The sequence below is a fragment of the Ochotona princeps genome, chromosome 28, assembly GCF_030435755.1.
Source record: "Ochotona princeps isolate mOchPri1 chromosome 28, mOchPri1.hap1, whole genome shotgun sequence".
Taxonomy (NCBI): Eukaryota; Metazoa; Chordata; class Mammalia; order Lagomorpha; family Ochotonidae; genus Ochotona; species Ochotona princeps.
This window is the reverse complement of record NC_080859.1, coordinates 12,162,810-12,185,627: the sequence shown is the minus strand read 5'-3', so window position 1 is coordinate 12,185,627 and position 22,818 is coordinate 12,162,810. Positions and strand designations below refer to the sequence as shown.

The 22,818-nt window shown below is 50.0% G+C and overlaps 1 protein-coding gene across 1 annotated transcript in view; it reads right to left on the bottom strand.

The window, feature by feature from the left end:
• CAST (calpastatin) overlaps positions 1–22,818 on the bottom strand; it is an 81,444-nt gene that overhangs the window by 12,251 nt on the left and 46,375 nt on the right. Inside the window, exons 6-23 of the mRNA XM_058656420.1 lie at positions 22,328–22,372; positions 21,769–21,801; positions 20,431–20,487; positions 19,948–20,043; positions 18,616–18,699; positions 15,187–15,255; positions 13,365–13,463; positions 11,791–11,871; positions 11,247–11,285; positions 10,719–10,811; positions 10,523–10,612; positions 9,372–9,473; positions 6,287–6,370; positions 5,115–5,162; positions 4,136–4,231; positions 2,785–2,880; positions 972–1,073; positions 433–516 (exon numbers count right to left, since the gene is read on the bottom strand). Of these exons, the coding sequence (XP_058512403.1) occupies positions 433–516; positions 972–1,073; positions 2,785–2,880; positions 4,136–4,231; positions 5,115–5,162; positions 6,287–6,370; positions 9,372–9,473; positions 10,523–10,612; positions 10,719–10,811; positions 11,247–11,285; positions 11,791–11,871; positions 13,365–13,463; positions 15,187–15,255; positions 18,616–18,699; positions 19,948–20,043; positions 20,431–20,487; positions 21,769–21,801; positions 22,328–22,372 (1,398 nt within the window). The remainder of the gene's footprint in view (positions 1–432; positions 517–971; positions 1,074–2,784; positions 2,881–4,135; positions 4,232–5,114; positions 5,163–6,286; positions 6,371–9,371; positions 9,474–10,522; positions 10,613–10,718; positions 10,812–11,246; positions 11,286–11,790; positions 11,872–13,364; positions 13,464–15,186; positions 15,256–18,615; positions 18,700–19,947; positions 20,044–20,430; positions 20,488–21,768; positions 21,802–22,327; positions 22,373–22,818) is intronic.

The window sequence follows — 22,818 nt, the reverse complement described above, 5'->3', positions numbered from 1 at the left end:
AGTGACGGCACTCGGATGACGAGATTCAGAACAGGGTCTTCCCTCTGTTGCTGGAGCTGCACCATCTCCACACTCCAAATAAGGAAGTGGGCCTGCCTAGTCACTCACTCCCTGTTAACCAAGCTCAAATTTTTCCAACGGATATCTCAGAGTTGCGTATTTTTCTGTTTCTGATTGTGTTTTTATTTTCTCTGTATTCCGGGTACTGGATACGCCTTGTGTTGAGAGGAAAGCACACTGCCTTCACGTAGCAAAGGACGAGAAGACCACCTGAGATTTTCGCTTCCTGCCACGCTTTGAGCAGAAGGAATCTCTCCGGCATTGGAACGTTAAGAAATGACATCTTCCTCCTCCAGGCCTGCTCCTATGCCCCCCTGCGATGCAGACACATTCGCTACGAATGACAGGCAGGAAAGCATGCCATCTGCTTACCTTAACCTCTTCCAATCTATAATCGGGGGGGATCGTTTCTTCCTTTTCACCAAGCTTTTCTCGGTCTTTTTCCTTGGCTTTCTCCTGGACAAAAAGCACACCACATCCGCTGTTGAGACACTGTCCTCCCATACAAGACACCTGAGTGACGACACTTGAGGTAAATGGATCTATTGGTACACTGGAGCACATGGGGCGCGGGCCTGGAATTGCTACAGCAGCTCGTGTCATCTAACACTGCATCTGAGGGCGGTGGCAGGCTCAGACGCCAGACACCTGCTGGGCTAAAGGTGGAGTGCAAGGGGCAGCGCACATCCACCACGGAGCAGTGGGGCTGCAAGTGGACAGAGCTGAGACTTGGAGAGGGCTGCCTCATGCAAGCTGCCCATCCACGGCGACCTTGGCTCCTGGGGCTCGTGCAGGTGTAGCTTAATAAACGGGATGATAGGTGAACCTGGTCACCAATGACTGACACATTGGGGAAGAAAGGGGATAAGGATGAAGGACAGCTTTTGTCTAGAAGACTGAGCTGCCATTACCTTGGTTTGATCCGCCACAGGTTTTCCATCCTCTGGGTCTGCTTCCTTCCTTCCCAGGCTGCTGGCCAGGGTGTCCACGGCGTCATCTGGCACCCGGCCCTTCTGTCAAGCAGAAGTGGACAGGCTAAGTAGGAGGTTAATGGCTCCTTCATCACAGACTCTACGATCCAGAAACACCTACCCTGACTTCAGCCCTGGATCAGCACCACACATTGTCTTAATAACTGGGAGCTATTGATTGAATTAGGATGCATCCTGATCCTGTTCCCGCCTCGGCTGGGGCTCGGAGCGTGCGTCCTGATCAGGCACCGGCCAGTCGGCACGGGAGTCTGCCCAGGATGCACCTGCTCCAAGCGGCACCAGCAGAACCAGGGCCTTGTGGTTCAAAATGTAATGTGCTCCCTCCCCACGATCCTGGGAACTCAAGGAAACTGGACAAAGACAGAGCATGACTGGTGTGAAGGGGCAATAAAGAATAAACCGACACTGGGCTAAAAGATTGATGATTTCTGGGGCTGATGTGGTTCAGTGGGTTAAGCTGCTGCTTGGGACATACGTGTCCCATGCACGGCTGTGGTTCTAGTACCGGCTGCTCTGCTTCTGATCCAGGCTCCTGCTAACTCCTGCACCCTGTGGGGGATGGGTAGGGGACAGACAATTGCTCCAACACTTGGGTTTGTGCCCTCTACATAGGAAACCCAGATTGAGTTCCAGCTGCAGGCTTCAGTCCAGGGCCCTGTCTTAGCTGTTGGGGCCACTTGTGGAGTGAACCAGTAGATAGATGTATTATTGGCTCATACCTTTAATCCAAACGCTCATGGTCAGTATTGTTTCTTTTCATGGACAGAACAGAAAAGAGAACACATAAGGCTGGACTGGGTTTGCCCTGTTCTTTAAGCTGTGGTTTGTGCTGCGTGGGTCCTGGGTCTCCTATTGTTAGCCTTGGCCAAGCAAACATGATGGGCTCTGACTACTGTCAGACTTTATTCTTATTGCAGAAGTCCTTGACCTCACGTTGGGTATTTATTTAAATTTTAGAGTAGAAATTTATATATCAGATATCATTTCAAGTAATTTTTTTCAGCTAGTTTATTACAAAAGAAAAAAAATTAACCAGAAAAGAGGAGCCTAAATAATGGAAAGAAATTTGACGCCATCTAGTGGCTGGACATTGCCTTGATTTTATTCCCAGGATAATCCAGTGCTAAATTGCTTGGGACTGCACTAAATTGCCCGAGACACAGGGCAGCCAAACGTCACCCAGGCTGAGGGTGACACTTTCTCATGCTTCTGTCTCCTAAAACCTGTGCTTCCCAGTGCTGTGCCACTGAAAGGTGTGGCCAAGAAGAACAGGACAGCTATGGGGCCCGAGGGCAGACTCCAGGCTAAGCAAGAGGATGTGTTGTTCTCTCACCAACAGCCAACCAGGCAGCAAAAAGTCAACCAGACCAACACCAGAGGGAGGCAAGACCCAAGACCAGGAAGGATGAAGGACCCAGTCAACCTGGCCTCCCTTGGCTGGGAGAGCAGGGCGCAGCTGTAATGATCCTGGTACCACACACTCTCACAAGACGCAGGTAAGCAAAAGGCAGCATGCCGCACACCGGAACTAGGAGGCGCCTGAGGCGGCGAAAGGGAAACTGAAGCTTGCGGCAACTGACAGCAAATTTGGTCTGATTTTACAGCACTGGCCTGAAGCCACAAAGGACCGGCTGACTATAGCTCTATTTCAGGTACTGGGATGGGCAGGCAAGGCGTGGGGAAAAGGAGCTTCCCAGGATGCATCTCAGTGCACGGGGCATCGGACACTCACCTGGGAGGCAGGCTTGGCGGGGGCCGACTGCACGCTGCACATGGAGGTCCGGCCCACGGCTTCCGTCACTGGAGCGGATGCAGCGGCCTTGGAGTCCTGGGGAGGGAAGCAGGTGCCCTGAAGCATTGTCGAGGGCGCAGCTCCTGGCACTGAGCAGATTTCTGGGAGGGAGCAGGACCCCGAACCACTGCCTTACTACACCTCGTCACGTGCGCAAGGACAGCTGTCCTGTGGCCCATCGCCCAGTGACAGCCTCATCCTTAGCTAAGCTCCTTCCCTTCCGGAGCTTCAGTGACCACAGGTGCACGGTGGCAGAACAAGACTGATGGTGGCGCCAGTGAGGCTGTGAGGGGATGCCACGGCCAGGATCTGGGATCACAGCACGCTCAACCCACCTGAGCTGCTGTTGCAACTGTATTATCTATGTCATCATCCTGTTTTATGTTATGCTAAGCATGGCTGTAATTTGAAGTTATGGAACTAGTTCACTACATTTTGTAATATATATGACTATACCATTGTTATAATACAATCGTAACTATGTTTTGTGAAATGTTTTCTAAGATATATCACAATGTCATACAACATATTTACATATTTATAAAACATAGCTATAATATAAATACACACATATATAGGAAGCATACATTATATTATATAACAATGGCATAAAAAAATGAGAATGGATTGATAACAATCTAGCAGCCTGTCATAAACGATAAGTAGTAACACGACACCAGAGGTTCTAAGAGTGGAACTAATGGAACCTCTGGAGAACTCGCTGGAGATGCAGTTGCTGGGGCCTGCAACCCAAGCACCGAAGTCAGGCGTTCTGGACCCAGCTGTGTGGCGTTTTACCAAGCCCTTTGGGTGCAGTCGGGCACACCCAGGTCGGAGTCTCATGCGGCTGTTTGGTGCAGCCCCAGAAGTCACCAGCAGCTGGGACCAGGAGGCGGGGAGAGCTGGGGAGGAGAGGAGGTGCTGCAGCAGGATAATGAGGCAACTAAAGACGTGTCCCAGAAAGAGCCATTCAAGCCAAGCCCACAGGTGTGAGAGGCGGAGGGAGGAGGCCGCTGCATGGCAGGGAGGGCTACGTGGGAGCAGAAAGGAAACCACAGGTCTGAGAGCTTTCCAAAAAGAATAACTACAGGGCCTACAATGCAAGAATACCAGGGTCAGCTTGGGGAAAGATTCAGAAAAACACAACAAAAAGACAAAACTGCATGTAAAAAAAAAAAAAAAGGACAATCAACCGATTGTTCTTCAAATGGCTTTTGCTCTCACATTTAAGAGGACACAACGTCATTTAAAAAGTCCTCAAAACTAGAGTTTTGTACTTTTAGAAACCTACCTCTGTGTTTTCAGCTGGCTTCGACTGTTTGTCTTTCCATTTCGTGCGGCTGAATCCTTCGGAAAGCTCATCGATGAGTTCCGACTCACTCCGCACCTGTGAGCGGAGAGATGCAGCAGATCAGGAAGGGACTCTTCATTTTAAAAAGTTCAAGAGCAAATTTTATTTCCTGGTGAACACATACTGGACCGTGTTTATAGATTTCTTCTACAACCCAAAACCTAGTTGACATTGGGTGTGTTTTCCACTAACTAATGTAAGCTCAGAGTGCCGTGCCGCAGCAAGCAGCAGTGAGCGAACTCAACCCGCCTGGGGCTGACGGTGTAGTCTACAGTATGACTGAAACAGTCGGCTGTGTCCATCACCTGGTCAGAGAAGACCAAGCATGGCCTCAATTCCCACAGTGTGGGCCTGGGCAGGAAGGGTCTGCCTTGCCCACGTCACCTCAGCTGCAAGGCACCTGAGCCAGGCAGGCGCTGGCCCAGCAGGAACAGCCCGAGCTTGGGGTCTGCTGATAGCACCTCTGTGTGTCTCACACAGGAATCATAAGCTCTTTCTGCTTTCACTAAGGACTCCTCCAGGGTCACAGGCAGAAGCAGCTGCTGCAGCCCCAGGCAACTGATGGGTGAGCAATAAATCCTGCCAACTTAAGGCGACAGGGCCTCACTGGGACATGTGACACTACAGTGCGGCTCAAACACTGAGCGGGAGCCTAACCTTATCCACCTCTGGACATAGCTTGTCGTGTCCAGTGACTGTTACCTGGGAACTTAAAAGTGCATATAAGTCATCAGCAAAATCATTACAAAGGCAGCAAAGGAAGTCAGCTGATGAGCTCAGCACTGCCACCAGAAGCTCTTGGTATAAACTTGGCACGCGAGTCTCCAGGAGGGGGACACCTGCTCTGCCAGCACCATCTTTCATTTCTACTCCATATCCCTATCGCATTGCAGCATTAGAGAAAAAGTGAAGCCCCAACCTTCGGTTTCTCTTCAGGCTCTGGTAACAGTGGCTTCCCATCTTTATCCTGTAAAGGAGATCAAAAATTTACTGGAAACCAAGCAGGAAATTCCGCTTTCACAGCTGTTCCGTTCTTTGGGGGAGAATCCCAAGATAACAGAGATAAGCTTTTATTATTATCATTATTTTAATGTTTAATGAATGAATTTTCTGTCTCAGACTTAGCTTCTTACAAATAAGGTATCACAGGTCCAGTGCTATGGTTCAATGGCTAAATCCACTGCCTGTAAAAGCTGAGCTCCCATGTGGGCACTGGTTCGTGTCCTGGCTGCTCCACTCCCCTTCCAGCTCCCACTTTGTGGCCTGGGAAGAGTTTGGCCCAAAGCCTTGGGAACCTGCATCTGTGTGGGAGACCTGAAGAAGCTTCTGGCTCCTGGCTTTGGACCAGCTTAGCTTCGGCCATTGCGGCCACTTGGGGAGTGAACCAGTGGACAAAAGATCTTTCTCTGTAGCTCTTTCTCTTTGTATATCTGCCTTTCCAATAAAATAAACCTTAAAAAACAAAAAAAGTTAAAAATAACTTTTTCCATCCACCGGACAGCGAGACGGAATAAAGAACAGTAAGAATTCAGTGGCAAGAATGTTGCAGCCAAGTTAACGGCGTCTCTAAGCAAAGGACACAGACACATCTGGAACACTGTTTTCTCTATATGAGGTTTCACAGCGTAGTGTTTGTAACAGTAAAAACTTCCTCACCTGCAAGTATGCCAACTGCATTGTCCCCCACATATATTTATATGTGTGACTTCAAACAGTCATGAGCCTTGGCACAACTCAAGCCAACACTGCTGCCAGACAGACAGGCAGGCAGCTGTGTACCTGTGTACCTGTGTACCTGTGATGCTGTCACCCACATCAATGGCGGGGACCTACTCCCCAGTTCTGCCTTCTGCATTCCGGTCAAGTGTGTGCAGCAAGGCTCAGAGCTGGTTAAAACACAGTTCTGTGGGGGAATGGGCAGCTGCAGAGTCACTTCTTAGCAGGTGAGGCGGGGCACAATGGCCCCTAGGGTGTCTGTGAGGGGCAGAGGAGAACCCAGGGTTTCCGGAGTCGGTGTCAGGGCTGGGACAGCCACACCGTGAGAGCAGGGACACAGCCGCAGGGCAAGCATGCATGGCGTGCTAAACTCACCGTGGTTGGCTTCAGTCTGTACTCGGCTGGTACAGTCTCATCATCCTCACCGCACTTCTCGACTTTCTCTTCTTTAGCTTTTGACTGGTCACAGGGAAGAGACAGAGACAAAGAGCGAGTGGTTGGATGGTGCACGTAGTGAGGCACCATCATTTCCTCCACGGGTGTCAGGGATGCAGACAGCACCTGGAAGAGCTTTGTCAACCCCAAGTACAAGACGGCGGGGAGTAGCTGTGAGAAAGGCAGTGTGGGATGACAGATGGAGGGACAGCACTGCTCCCAGCTCCTGTAGCCTCAGAAACCACTGAGCCTTTCTTTGATGCCCTTCCTGGTGTTGTACAACTTGGCTACTCATAACTCTTCCTTAGCTCACCAGCTTGTGAACATCACTGGGGAAGGTCGACCAGCAGCCTCTAGGACAGGATGCACAGGGAGAGGTTATGCCTTCATTTAAGGAACCTTTGCCTGTCTTACACAGCAATGACGTGAAGAGGTGAAGGGGGGAAGTAACTGCTTCCGTGTTAAACCCACTCTGGAATGGGAGAGGCGTTTGTTGCAAATCCTGGCTGCTGTGGGCCTGGGTGTAACTGGATGTAGCTCTTTCAAAGGGATTTTCTTTAATCGCCTGAGGATTTCTCTGGGATTACTGAACCGTTTACAACTAACTGCATTAGGGATGAGAGTGTAGCTCACAGCGGATGTACTTCTGGGACGTGCCACCTGCAACATAAACCCCTGGGGGGTGGAGTGGGGTTCCACCATCCGGGGTTATTTGTACCTAAATCAAGGTCTGGGTGGAACTCGCAATCCAAGAGGGTGCAGGGATCATTTAGCTAATTCCAACCCAACCCACCGATCCCCTCGACACCCCAGTTAAGGTTGTAGTTTTCTACTGTGGACCAGTTGACTAACTTGAAAATATCCATAGAGCAGATTTAACAGGTAGGCACTACCCATAGCTTTGGCGTCTGTTCTAGTTTCCTATAGAATAACCTGTGCAAAAACAGACAGCTTTCTTTCTGTTTTTACTCTCTCTCAGTGACAGCCTACTCGAGATAGAGGAAAGTCCCACAGTACAGAAAAACTCCTCAGTTCAGGGTTGTGCGAGGCCTCCTGCGAGCCAAGGGCCTCCACGTAACCAGACGGTCCCCCCCATGACACTTGGGCTCGTGGGCAGTGACATGCACAGCAACAGCCTCCCTTCTCCTCTCTGATCTTCATATTCCTGAAATATCTGCACTACCTGCTTGGTGTGTGGGAGGCACTGAAACACACTCCGTAGAAGTAAAATAGCTGTCCCCCATGCCTACAAATGGGGGAGATGGATTGGTCGGAAAGGCAGAGCAACAGGGAAACGGGAAAGACAGAGATCTTCCATTTGCTGGTTGACATGCCCAGTGCTCGCAACAGCCGGCGCTGGGTCAGACCAAAGCCAGGAGCCTGGAACTCAACACACATGTCCTACACACATAGCAGGGCATAGCATGGCTGAGCTGGCATTGCTGCCACCAAAGGTGTACACAGCAGCAGGAAACTGGAGTTAGGAACGTACCAGGTGCTATAACACAAGATGTAGGTGCCTTACACAGCATCTCAGCCATCAGGCCAAACACCTGCCTCAATCATGCTTCTGTCCCCTCATTACATCTGATGTCCATCACTCTAAGATTCTCTCAGTCCTATCATGTCTAGACCTCCTTCCCCATATTTAAGGTCTAATTCAACCATGCTAATTGTCTGTGGCAGATAGGGTGCCAATGTGCTGGTCCCTCAAGGCCACACAGCCCTGGCCTCCTGACCCTCCTACCTGGAGACAACGGGGCTCCCCATGACTCCCATGCCTTGGCCCCACACATCTCATACAGTGGTCTGGTGTTACCCCTGGCCCAGCACATTACTTGGTCCTGATGGACAGGGACGGCCTCTCCTGCTCCCCGGTGCTCTGCATCACGAAGGTTCTCGCCCCATATGGTGGCCGGGGAGCCCTCCAAGAATGTCGAAGACAGAAACTGGCCCATTCTGGACCGGGGCAGCACCAGACCAGAGAGCTGCGGGCAGCGAGGAAGGAGAGCCCCTGTCTCCAATGACACCCAGCAGGAAGTGACATCAGAGGCCTGGGCACTGTGACAGCCACAGTGGCCACTTCCATGCTCTACACTGATAGGATAGGCTCTTGAGCATTCCGGGACACCTATTCATCGGCTCCCCTCCCCCGACTCCACCTGGTTGGCCACAATCCACTCTTTTCCTTCTTCTTTCCTGACCCAGCAGGAGAAACCCGTAATTTCATAGAAAACTCCCCTACATCAAGCTTGCTTGGGCTCAAAGGTCTTTTAAGACCTCAGAGTTAGGGGCTCGCCTTGTGGGCCAGCAGGATAAGCTGGCGCTTGAGATGCCGACATTGTGTATAGGAGTTCTGGTTCAGGCCCCAGCTGCTCCACTTGTGGTCCAGCTCCCTGCTAACATACCCAGCAAAACAATGGGAGATGACCCAAATGTGGGTTCCTGGCTCTGGCCTGGCCCAGAACTTGGCTGTTGTGGTCATCTGGGGAATCAATTAGTGAATGGAAGATCTTTCTCTCTTTCCCCTTGTTCTGCCTTGCAAATCAATCTTTTAAGAAAAATATCTTTGAGACAGACACTTATTAGTATCACACAGAAACGTGCAGGGGCTCCAGCGAAGAGTCACACTGCCTGGTTTTATTCTGAGACAAACCTTCCCACCTCTTCCTGCCTCCTGATCATTTGCCTTTTGCAGGCTGTCTCTTCCTCTCCTTACAGAGCTCCGGAAGGCACACGCAACGCAGACACCCCACTCTGCTCCTGTCACCTGCTAGCGGCGGGTGTCCCTTCAGCCTCAGCAAGGAGGTGGGTGTTTCATGTAGTAAAGCTCCACACGGTGGCATGTGGTATGAAAGGAGCACTCAGGTACGCTTCCCGGGTGCGCACTGCCCAGCAACAGCCAGCTACCTTCTCTGGACACACAAAGCTAAGGCGTTCATGTGACCAAAGCTTGATGACCATTCTCGACATGCGAGACACACCCAGTCCTGAAACCTGCAGACATCAAGTCCAAGATCAGTACCTCGGCCACTTCCTTAATGGAGCTGAGGTCAAGCTCGGGTTCTGGTATCCGGGTGCCCAGGGAAGCCGACAGGGCCTCCAATGCTTGGTCACTCATGGCATCCTGTTAGAGAAAGGAAAAAAAATACATTCTATGCATGACAACAAGAGGGTATCTTCTGAATGAGCTACTGTCTTCCTCGTGAAACATCAAGTCCAGAGGCGAGCTGTGCACTGGGCAGCGAACTTCTGGAGGGTGCTTTCATCAAACAAGACAGAGATGAAGAAGGACTTACCAGTAGCGAATGAAAGCTGAAGATAAGCCAGGCCTCCCTCTGCTGGGCGGGACAGGGCTCCCCAGGGCGCGCTTGACCCGCAGTTAGCCAGCCAGAAGCACAAGCATGCCAACAGCCAGGAGACCTCAGAATCCTCCCATGAGAATAAAAGCTCTACACTGGGAATTTTCACTACCTTGGTATCCTTTTTTCTAAAACTGTCTAAAAAAAAAACAACAAAACAGCTTTTGGCAGCCCCTGCAACTCAGCCCCAGGGAGCAGGGCAGCCCCACGTGGCCCCTCCTCTCCTCCTCTGAGGGAGCAGTGGCTGACAGGGTGTGGGGTGCAGGATCCTGTGCTTGGCGGGGTGGGGCACTCCCCACCACTGTCCCAGCGAGCAAGATAACAGCAGACCTTCAGGAGGGGGAGGTGGGAGCAGCTCAGACAGCTACAGTCGCTGCTGCTGCTGCTGCTGTTGCAAACTACCCAGGCTGCCTACAGATGGCGCTGGAGTCAGGATTTCCGGGAACTAAATCACAGGAGCAGCTGGGAGGGCACCTGCTAGGCTCTCCGCTCTCCCAGGAAACCAAGCTCAAGACTGTTCCTGGCAGGGAGTGGCCCTGCTCTGGTCTTGGCTGTTCCATGTACGGTAAAGATGAGACGGCCCTGATCATGACTGGGAATGCTACGCTTAAATCATTCACAAGCTCTTAGAGAAACAGAAGGCCTTGTGGGAAGACGATCAATACAACCTCCACAAATGACCAAAACTGGTCCTCTGGCGCTACTTGGAAATGGGCTGCTGGGATTACCCTCCCCCAAGGAAGCCAGGTCAGGCTCAGGCAAGCGGCAATGGCAGGTGCACCGAGGCTATTCACAGAGAAGAAACTGCTTATACCTCCTCCACTTTTCTTTTCTTCTCTTGGGGTGGGGCTGCACTTTTGATTACTTTGGCTGATTCAGCTTTTAAAACCTCTCCTTCAGATTTCTGAAACACAAACAGGGAAGAGAGGCGTATGGATAAGGGACATGTCATCTGGATGAACAAGCTGTCATTTTCCCAAGTACAAGATGGTTTCAGACTGGTTCTTCACCTCTTTCTTGGCTTCCTTCGCGCCGGCCGCAGGAGAGGGGCAGGTGAAGTCGGACGACAGGGCGTTGATGGCATCATCGGGTCCCATGGACTCCTAGGGGAATAAGCAGGTGGAAATCAACCGTGAGACAGCACACCCAACAAGCCCAGCAGATGCAGGAGGGGCTCCTGCAGTCCCTCTAGTCCTGACTGCTCAGACCCACTGGGCTTGGAATCGGCTTGAGGGAAGGGGGTCTCACAAGACACTGCTTCCCGTGACCTGTGTCCCAGGGGCACTGCCCGCTGCGACGGTCAGGTGCCACTGCTGTTCACGCTTTCCACGTTCCAGTTGGCCCCCTTGCCCTTCCCTCAGGAAAATTACAAAGGGTTGTCCCAAGACAGCCCACACTCCTAAGCTCTTTGAACAGATTCCATCTTGGATATTTTCTTTATCATTACCCCAAATACAAACTTGAGAGCTGCAGGCCCCTGCCCAAACACAGGAAAAAGCAGCAGATACAGTTTTTAGAAGACATTGATGTCAACTCACCGAAGAGTCTGGTGGAGGCACTGTGATCCCTGTTTTTTTCTGAAATGAATAATAATTCGAGACATTCAGAAGGCAGAACCAATCCTTGCCTCCGGCAGAATGCACTACACAGTGGATGATGCATTGAGTTGGGTTCCTGTCCACACCCTCCAACCCCCTAAATTCTCATCCTAACCCCCTGGAATCTCAGGATGAAAAGGTATTGGACTGAGGGCCCAAGTAAAGGCAGCCCTTCTGGGTGGGTCCTAACGCAACACAGGTGGAGTCCTTGTGGAAAGGAGAAATGGAGACCCAGAGATCTACCAGAGGACCCCTCCCTCACTGCCCACTTTGGGGGTGAGCCCTGCAGACACCCTGATGGTGAACTAGCAGCCTGCACAGCTGTGTAGACCCTCCAGCTCCAGTCCTGACACTGCGAGCTTTGCACTATACTGCATAATCTATTATTCTCTTGCAACACACGGTGTCTTTCACATGTTAAACATGATGAAGGTATTTGGTAGAGAAAGCTATTCCAAAATGGAAACTGTCAAACAAAACTTACGGCCAGAAGCTCTCTGTATTCTGGAGGAATTGTACCTTCTCTTTTACCCAGTTCCTCTAGGTAGGTGGAAATCATGGGGTCCTGGAACAAAATCACACACACACACAGGGATATTAAGAGAATAATCCACTGAATGTATTATCTGCGTAAGTCTAAAACTAAAGTACTACCCACTACGAGACAGGAAACAGAACCATTAAGAACTCAATGCACAATTGTGAGGTTCTAAGTTTACACAAATGCCTGTAATTTATTCCAGATGAAATAGGCTAAGTATTATGCAACCCTGGTGTAATGCCAGAAAACAATCAAATACTAAATTAAAAATACTAGATTAAAAATATATTTAGCTTTCAAATACTTCCATTATCTAATGTTTCCACGCCATCCAAAGGAAGAGTTAAGCCCACCATCCAACAGGAGCACATCCAGGTCTCTTTCATGCAATGTTTCGGGAGAAAAGAAGGAAAACCACAGGGCAGACAACGCCTGCTTAACCCTCTCCAATCCAGTTCCCCTCCCTGCTACCCGCAGGCTGCCAACATCTTCAGCTTCCGTGTGCGGCATCCTTCCATTTAAGGTGGAGCACATCTGAGAACATTCACTACGTGTGTAGGTATTTGTAAATACACAGAACTACTCTGCATCTTTTCACACATTAGCTTAATGGCTATCCTACTGTACCTGCCACTTTATTATTTTTATTCAAAATTAGGTTTCTCTAATGTAGAAAGATACATGAGTATTTGATCTGATGTGCTATTGAGCACCGCGGGTCCCTCCTCTGCAGAACGCCACGCCCAGTGTCTGTTGTTCCTGTAACTTGTGCGCACCCAGGCACGGCCTGTGCCCCCCTCCTGAGGTAGACTTCTTGGTTAAGGGGGTGCATGTCTTCCTCACCCACCACGATGAGGCAACTGTCAGACTTTGCAATCCTATTGGCCTGGTATGTGTGAAGCAGTTTCTCTCCAGATTTTCACAGCATTTCCCCAGCCAATAGGGACATCTGTCATTTTATGTCTTTACCAGGCAATCAAGTTTCATCCTGTTTCTCTGTTATCTTGTTATTTCTAAAAAAATCTATAAACTCTAGAAACAAATCCCTTGCTTCATCTGTTGCAAATATTTTGATCTAGCCTGATGTGTCTTTTAACACAAAGCAACATGATTTTCCACCTTTTTTAGGAACTAGGAATCAGGATGCCTCGAGAAGACTGTAAACACATCAACATGAATTCCTGTCGTAAGATGGTAAATATCTGGAATTAGCATATCGTCATGTCCATCGGTCTTAAAAAGTCTTAAGGACAGAAAGTCGTTAGGACCTAACAGTCCATCCCAGGGAGAGTCTTGGCACAAGACAATTGACAGGTGCTTGTAGAGTCGTTGTTGAGTCTACGTAGCAGCAGAGCCGCTAAGTCAAATCCTTCACCAACTGCATCTGCTGCCCGGTTAACCCACCCTGCCTGCAGCCACACGGCTGCGTGTTCTCTCGCACGTCACAGCCACTGTTGCCTCCCTTGTCCTCTCACCCTCTGAGTGTGAAGTTTTTTAAAGATACCAAGACCACATACTGAGATTTCTGGTCCTGTGTAAGGCGTAGTATCTTCATTTGTCTCGCCAGGATCTCCTAACGTGTCTATTAGGTCATCCAAAGCAGCATCCATGTCTGACTAGAAAACAGACAGAGAACTCCATGTTATTTGCTCGGTCTATTTTTCATCAAACTGTAAAACACAAAGCCATTCCATGCAGCCAAATAGTGGAAACCAAAAATCATTCAAACACCATACTAGCCAAGATCTAGTCTTGCACAAACTTAATATTTAAGTTTCAGAGTACATATTCTGGGTTAGAAAGACAAAACATGCCTAAAGATTTAACTATGTAAACAAGTGAGTGAGCTCATTAAAACACTGCCAATCCAATGAGCCAGCAGCTAAAAAGAAAAAATATAAATGAACTACAAGGAAGTGTGGCCGTGGTGTTACAATCAATAGGCAAACATGTTTCCTATTTATTGCTTATCAACAGTTGTCCAGAGTTTTATATTAAGAATCCCAATAAGAAATTAATATGACATCTGTTCCAAACAATGTCTTAAAAAATGGATTGTTGGGGCTGGGTTGGCATTGTGGTGTAGTGGGTAAAGCCACTATGTGCTATGCTGGCATCCCATACAGGCACTGGTCCATGTTCCAGCTATTCCACTTCCAGTCCAGCCCCTGTTAATGGCCTGAGCAAAGCAGCAGAGGCTGGCCTGTGAGCTTGCTGAGATGAGGTCCTGGCTCAGCCTACCAGTCCTGCCTGCTGTGAGGGAGCCAGCACAGGTTCTCCCTCCTTCTCTAACTCTGACTTATAAACAGATAAATGAATGCATGGCTTGGTGGGGCCGGCACTGTGGCACAGGGAGTGGTTAAGGCCCTGCTTACAACATGGGCTTCCCAGGTCAGAGGGCCAGCTTAAGCCCTAGCTGCTCTGCTTCAGTCGCCGCTTCCCACTAATGCACCCAGGAAGGCAGCAGAGGACGGCACAGCCCTGGGGGAGACCTGGGTGGCCTGCCGGGTTCCTCATTCTGACCTGCACCCAGCCCTGACTACTGCAGCCATTTGGGGCATGAAGCAGCAGATAGCACACCTCGCTCTTTGATTTTCTGTGAATAAATGAATCTTTTAAACGTATTGATTCATATTCCTTCACACATTGATGTGCTTTTGTTCACTCACTTGCATGAAAATGTTTACAGAACAGAAACGACCTGAAAGAGACAGGAAGCATTCCAGAACTGACAGCTTATCTCGTCTCTATGGGCTTCAGTCCTGTGTGGTGAGGGAGAGTGTCTCCCTCCTGTATTTGGGATTAGACCTGGTTCTCCATGAACAGAAACACAGATCCAAAACAGCACGCTCGGTCTAGCCAGCGTCTGTACCGTGTGACTCAGACAAAAGATTGCCTCAAGTCTTTTCTGTCCCACAGTCCTCGTCCACACGCGGTGGTGGAGGCACAGAATGGAATGCGAGGCCCGAGACTTCCCGGACTGTGCCAGGAAGGAAGATCCTCACGCTCCTGACCAATAGCAGTGATTAGAGAGGCTGCACCGAGCAGAGGCTCGTGGGCTACAGGGTTTAGGATGGCGGCCGACCGGCTCCCAGTGGAAGGCCAACGCCGTGGGACGAAAGCAGTGTTCACCAAACAGCGTCCTGACACGCAGTGCTCACGGACACCTGTGTCCAAAGCCCACACGCAGCCCAGGCACGGGAGCTCCAAACAGCAGCTCATGCAGACGGTCCCGCCTGAGAACCCTCGTGCTGTCAGCCCATCAGTCATCCCACTGCGGTTGGCACAGAGCCCACAGACGAGGAGGTACAGTGGGGAGGTACAGTGCTCTCCTCCTACCTTTCCCGACGGCTTATCCGGCTTTGGTTCAGCTGGTGCAGCGGCTGCCAATGGTTTCTTTTGCTTCTTCTGGGGGGAGATTAGAGAGAGAAAAACTAAGAGGGCATACTTTAAGATACACTCACAGTAGGATGGGAGCAAAGGCGGCGTCTGCTGGCGGCCACTAGGCTGGAGGCTCTTGCATCATTTCCAAGAAAACTGCTCAAGACAACTTACTGCTCTCACTGAGGGACGGGGGAGCAGCCCTCAGAGCTGAAGCCACTTCTCTCAGGTTACCCAGCGCGGGACACAGCCCCAAGTTTAATCCATTGCTGTCTTCCCCCTTCCTCCCCAGGGCACTCAGCCAGCCTTGGCAACACCCACATTCTTCCCGTGGCTCCCACTTGGAGATGTAGCAGCCTGGCTGGGTGCCCCCACACCTCACGGCCTCCACCCTCCTCATTCTTTCTCAGGCATCTCACCACCTGCTCGTCCCCTCATTTGCCAAAAGCCACTTCCTCTCCCCCATGCCACTGCTGCACTTCCTCCATTCATGGTTCACCAATAACCTTGCAACCTGTGACCCTCATGCCCTTTAGTGGCATAACTAACACTGGGCACATGGAACAGCATCTCTCCCCAACCCTCACAGTGGCCAGGACCCAAGGCCAAGCTGTCCCTTCTCTGGCCTTTGTGCCCCTCCCCATCTGCTTGGCATCTCCTCTACTCTGTCTGCACTTGGACATGCTCCTTAGTCCCTGCCCTGTGTTGGGGGCGGGGTAGGGCACAGCTGTCCAAGACCCTTCCCTAGAGCCAGAGCTGATATTCGCTGGGCTTGGCTGGAATTGCACGCCTTGGGGCTGGTTGACAGGTCTCACCTGAAGCTCTATACACTCTAGCAGCAGAGAAGACCAGGGCTCTGGTACCTGCGTCTGTACCCCAGCCGGGACACATGTGTCTGCCCAAGCCCCTGGCAGGTGCCTCTCCTATCCCTTGGCTTTGTTGCAAGGTACAGAACCTTCCCTCCCTCAGGCACTGTGAGGATTAGCTCAATGAATTGACTGTACAGAAACCAGCGTCTGGCACTTGCTAAGGGCTCTGTAGGTACCTGCTCCATGGTTAAGTGCTGAAGCCAGGACTGCTGTGACTGTGGTGTTTGTTAATAATGTGATGCCCGCCACACCCTTCTTCCTCCAGCCCACGTCTGCACAATGGAAACCACTTCAAGCCCTCAATCAGCAGTGCGTGTTGATGTCTCCTCCGATGCTCGCCTCACCTTCCTCCTCTTCCCTCTTCTCTCTTGGCCTCTCTCCATACCCCCGTCTGTCTTTCATGCTACCACAGCCAACAGTTTAATGGCCTTGCAGAACATCCTTCTCTGAACATCTCAGACACTTAAATACAGCCTGCTCAGGATATCAAACATCTTTCCCAATTTCCTCTTGTGACTTCTGTCCACATGTCAGATATGATCAGTGACTCACGGACAGGCCTAAAAGTGCTGGCTCACAACTGGAGGAGGCCCCCATTTTCAGGGTATCCACTTGCATGTGCTTGACTGTGAGTTCTGCCCTAACTTTTATACCTGGGTGCCTCCTGCCTTACTGAGGGTTGACCAACCTGATTCCATCCAAGTCAGATGTGGGCCACAGGTCAGGTGAGATTGGACTTGGCATTTGCCCAACGTGGCCAACTGTTTCTGAAGATTTTATCTCTGCAGTGCCTCCTGCCTCCCTCCCTCCACACTTATGTACCACAGCTATCATGCAGGCCAGCAAGTTGACAACTCACCCTGACACGGGCCCAACCAACCCTGCCCCTGGCTGTTGAGCCCTCCCACCCCCAGTGTCATGGCTTGGTCCTTCTGCAGTCTGGTGAGGAAGGCATCACTCCATCTGCCCCATGTCTCAGCAGCTCAAACACTACTTGCTAGGTTTCCACGGCAGCATCCAACCTGTCTTTCTGGTCTTGCAGCCTTGCCACACACAGCTCGCCCAGGAATGCGGTTTGGCCCCAGAGCACATCTTTAACCTCTCATAACTTCTGTGTCTTTGCAAACCTGTGTCCCACTGGGCTCCTTCCAGGTGCAGCTCACATTGAAGCTGCTCTGGTCAAGCTCCTGAATCAAACAGGACCCTTCCTGCTGCACCCAGCAGGTCGCCGTAGGGGAGACCTTGCTAGCTTGCCCTGAGCAGCTCCACCGGCTCTATTGTCCTCTCCCCACACCAAGAAGAACGGGCTTTGAGCTTGTGTGTTCTACAGATAGACATGGGGCTTAAAACACACTGGGCACTGAGGGAAGGTAGCCAATCTGATCAATTCTATCGAATGGGAGAAGAATCTGAGGCAAAGAAAAGTGAAGCAAGTTGACACAAGCTCTGGCCCAAACCAGCACACAACAGAATTCCACACAAGCCCTCTCTTGGTTTTACTGTGGAGCTTCCACTGATAACACTGGTTCACACAGGGCCAGCATGTGGTAGCCATGGCTAAGACATCCCATGGGAAACCTGCATCCCACACAGGAGTGCCTGGTCCAAGTCCCTGTTGCTCTGCTTCTGATGCAGCTTCCTGCGGATGCGCACCTGCTAAGGCAGCACATGTTTGGTACCTAGTCCCTGCCACCCATGTGGGAGACCGGAATTGAGTTCTTGCTATTGTAGGTATTTGGGGGAGGGGAGCCAATGGATAGGAGATGTCCATCTCTTTGTCCTTCAAATACAAATGAAAACAAATCAAAGTTTGTAGAGAGCAAGCAGGTATTTGGTGCAGCAGCGAAGCTGCCACTTGGAGCATCTGCACCCTGGGCCGGGGGCCAGACCAAGCAGTGACTCCTCTGATTTGATCCAGCTCACTGCTGCTGTGCAAACTGCGACTCAGCAGATGACAGTCCAAGATCTTGGTCCTTGCCACCCCTGTGAGGGCTTCAGGCTCCTGGCTTTGGTCTGGCATAGCTTTGGCAGTTACAGACATTTCAGGAGTGAATCAGCTGCTGGAAGTCTTATGCCTGTCTCCCATTCTGTCCCTCTGCTTTTCAGATAAAATGAAAACATAACAAAATTACTGGCTGCTTTCTACCTAAACTTCAATTTTTTTACTGCATTCAAAAATCTATTCTAATACAGCTAATCCTACCGAAAATCTATCCATTTTCAAATCACCCTAAGCACAGAAGGCAGAGACTGAGCTAACTCACACCTGAACTTCCTAGGTACTGTCAAACATCCTTATACCTGCATGTGGCCAGTGCCAACTCCAAGTTTATTGACCCTATGACCTTGAAAACCATGTTGATGTCTTATTCACTCTGTGTCCCTTAAATGCATGCTGTCCATCAAATTTTAGTTTGAACCAGTACCCAGTTGTTTCAATGACAGGTTATCTAAGTACACTCTGTCCTAGAAAAGAAACGTGACGGGCCCAGATTTCCACTTGCTCGTGCGGACTTACCTGGTCATCTGGTTTTCCAGGTGTTGCGGTTATCCCAGCAGCAACATTCTTCTCACCAGCAGATATCGTGTCCCGTGCTTTAGTCTAAGAGTAGGGATCAAATATTGACAAGATAAGTTATCTGAATGACTGTTACCAAGCTGAGAAGTTTCAAATGTCACCAGCACCTGCCAGATGGCGCTCAAGGACACAATGACAGAGAAAAGTTTATTGGCTTGGGTTGCCTTTCTTACAATGCTGAATCCCACGTAATGCTTGACAGGTAACATGAACAGGCCTATCAGGCCAGGTAGGCACCGTGGTCAGGCTGGAACACATACAGCAGGTGTGATGGCTCCAGCTGAACGTAGCCACGCAAGACCATTGTTTCTAGGTCTTCTACTTCAAGAGAAGCTAGAAATTAGCATCTTATGTGAAATCTCCTGATTTTAATTCCTGGGCATTAATTAAAAATAATTCTTTGGGTCCACACGGTGAAGCAGTGGGTTATGCCTCTGCTTGCCACTCTGGCATCCTGGAACAGAGCACTGGTTCCAGTTGCAGCTGCCCTGCTTCTGGGCCAGCTTCCTGCTAACACACCTGGGAAAGCAGCGGAACACGGCCCCGAATGCCTGGGCCCCTGCTCCCTACCTCGGAGACCAGCATGGAGCTCCTGGCTCCCGACTTCAGGCTGACCCAGCTATTAAAAACACCACTGTAAGCCAAACAATATTCACACATGGACACACTTAACCCATGGGTCACAGATATTACGCTCAGGCATGCACAGCTGTGAGCAGGCCTACTTCTCACCTCCCATGCCTGCTCACAAAGTTCTAGACATTTCCGCGGCTCAAAGCCAACTCCCCTCAGCTGGTCAACTATGCAATCAATTTCTGATTTGGGGGCCTGTCAGCTTCTCTCTTCCACAGCAAACCTCTGTAAACGCATGCTCTCCCCAAAATGTCTTGAAGACTCATACTCACAGAGATATACAATGCAGGACATGCGTCCCCAGGCACACGTGCCGAGGGTCCCAGGGGACAGCCTCTCCCTCAGGCATTTCTGTTGTGACTCAGCGGAGCCTCCTGACTTGTGGGCAGGGCTGCCACTGCTGGGCAGCGCGAGGAGGGCAACGGCATACTCCACCCACCCATACCACCTGCTGCCCGTCTCAGGTCTTCGCTGGCCTGGTTTCCACAAGCTATTTGCAAAAACAAAGTCTAATAGAACTGGAACACGTCAATCCCAAGTCACCACGGAGCAAGTCCCACATCCCGGGGGGAGGAGGGAAGCGCCACGTCATTAGCTGGGGAAGTCGGCATCTTCTTGTCTTCAACCTGCTTTCTTTACCTTTGGCTCTGCTGCTTTCTCTGGTGCAGACGGCTCCTTCTCCTTAGAACCATCCTTGCTTCCTTGCTCGGATGTGTGTCTAGAAGAGCTTTTTGGCTGAAAGCACACACATTTCATGCACACAAACATGAGAGGTGCTGTTAGCAACACGGCAGCTTCCAACAGGACACGGATGCTTTTCCAGATACAGCAAAAACTGCTCCTAATGCTTGTGCTGTTTAGGGTTCTGAGTTACATGAATCAGGATGGGTGCAATGTTAGGTGATTAAAATTTCACTTCAAGGACAAAATTGAAAACAATGAAACTCGCTGTGCCCGAAATTGGCAATAATCACGAGCGAGCTGTAAACACTGCTATGGCCACACGGTGGCACCATCTCGGTCGAAACAAAACAACGCATGGGCAGCCATGCTGTGCTGGGACTGGTTAACCCCTGAGAGACTGTAACTGCTCCGCACCCCACGCCGTCCCCCCACACTCACCTCGGGTTGTTCCTTTGGCTTAGCTTCTCGGGGCTTTTTCTCGGGACCATCGGTGGTCTGTGAAAGTTAAAGGATTGAAAACTCAGGCACGTTGGAGCCCAGCTGCTTCCCTATTTTCCACTGGACTCAAGACCAAACTTGCAACTGCATCTCTGCTTTCTCAGATCAGAGAGGCAGGCACAAACTGTATGGCCCACAGTCACCCTAGTAACCACCTCCAGCAATGGCGGCCAACAGAGGATAATGACCAGCTCATATTTTATGGAGGACGATGGCTTCAGTTAAGTGCATCTCTCAGTGACCACTGGCTGTACTGCACAACGCACGTGGATAAACCGTTTGCTGTGGGTCTATCTACACTCACTGTGGAGTTTGACAGTTTCTATTCTAGAAACTGAATCTGCCTTTACAGGAGTGTCATGGTTTACAATGTTCAGTGTTATGGTTTACAACGTTTCCTCCTGGCTCCAGGCAGTGAGGGTCATATCACCAGGAAGCCAGTTCTTTGACGATACAGTAGATAATTTAAAGCATTTACATGGGGAGTAGGGCACCCTCTTGCCCCCAACTGCCGGATCCTTCACTCCACAATACACTGAACAACCACTACCCTCACGGGCCAACAGGGAGTGTTGTGCAAAAAATCAGACAAACCTCACCTTTCATCCCCTGACCTCACCCTCTCTCTCACTTTACTGCACTTCAGTCCAAAGTACCTCGGTGCCTCCGGGAGCAAACCTTAAGATCTTATCAGTTTAACTGCTCAGATGCTCAAAAAAAAAAAAACATGGTATGGCACCCTGCCAGGGAGAGACGCCAGCGCTGCCCGGAGCCTCTGGGGTCCGTGTCTGTCCCTGGGAGGGAGTGGCTTTCACCATGAGTTTGAGAGGAAGTTCCCTAAGGCAAGTCAGTGCGATCTCCTGCACACCGGCCCAGCTCGGCCAGCCTCCCAGCTGACCAGTGCCCCTTCCCCACACCACCCCTGCTGCCTCCCCGAACCATTACGTTTGCTCACCACCCTCCTCAGCCCGCCTCTGTTCCTCTTTGCTAAGACACCTACTTCCCCTCCAAGAAACACCCAGATTTCAAAATACCTTCTCACATACAGTTTTCATCCATAAAACTTTTTATGGGTTTTTTTGTAGACAATATGCAGACTTAATGTTATCCAATCTGTATACATACCCTGTATAAGCCTATGCAAAAAGGCATTCCAAGAAATGGTTTGCATTGCTGATAAATCCCTTACTCACTCAGGAACACGGATGTAGCAACCTGGGTGTTCATCATTGTTAGAAAGAACCTTGAGTAACTCACCAGCGGACATAAGTCACTTACCTGGGTTGGTTGTGACTTCTCTGTTTTTGCAGTCTAAATGAAGAGAAAAAGGAGAGGTGAGAGGAAGAGAGACATGACAGATTTTCTTCAACAAAGAAGTGCAGAAGTGCTGATCTTAATTATAAACTCAATGATTTAGGTTTGATAGACTTTCGGAATGGAATTTGTCACTTTTCTGATAAGAGCATGTGAATCCTCCTGCCTCTCCAGGTTGTAACTACATCTTAACTTGCTGTATGCATTAAAGAGATGGAAAAAGTATTCATGTTATTATGACAGTTAATTAGCAAGCACGTGAAGTAAAAGTCTTCCTCCTCTAAAGCTGCTACTGTGGTCTTTTTTTCAACCAGGGCAATACTCCCTGTGAGTTCCGGTGACGTAACGGGATGATGACAGATGGAAGGTACAGAAAGCAGCGAGACATGCTTGAGTGCTGGCGTGTGACTGACAGGTGGCTGAGCCCATGCACGCTCTGTGATGGGTCGGGATAAGCGGTGCTGAGCAGCTGCTAAGATGGCAATTAGTAAACAGAGATGCTCTTGGGTAAGGCACCCGTCACCTGTCTTCTGTGTCTCTTCTTGTCAGGAGAATGTGGTCCTTCCACCTGTTTGTGGACTGGAACAGCCTAATATGAAGAGCACAGCCCCCAGGGTAACTGTGTTGGCCAACAGTCAAATACACTGCGTGTCTAGGTGAGGCTAAATGCATAAACATACAAAAAACCAGCTGACTAATCCATTGTAGCTACTCAATGTATCTGAGCCAAGGCTGTTGAAAAAAGTTCATGGAAAATGGAATTAAATATGTGATTATTTTGGTGTTGTATTAAAAAAAATCCCTGCCAAGTTTATTCTTATTAAGCATTCCATGAACTTTTAAAAAACCTTTTGTATAAGACCTACAAAGTAGATGCACTAAAAATCTCAGTTCTACACAAATATTTCAGTTTGGGTTTATGTGTTTCAGTAAAGGCTGCCAGCAATGGCATTCACTTCCGTTTCCTTTTCCTTCTGACATGTGACTACCTGAGTCATAATTTCCTATCTCTAT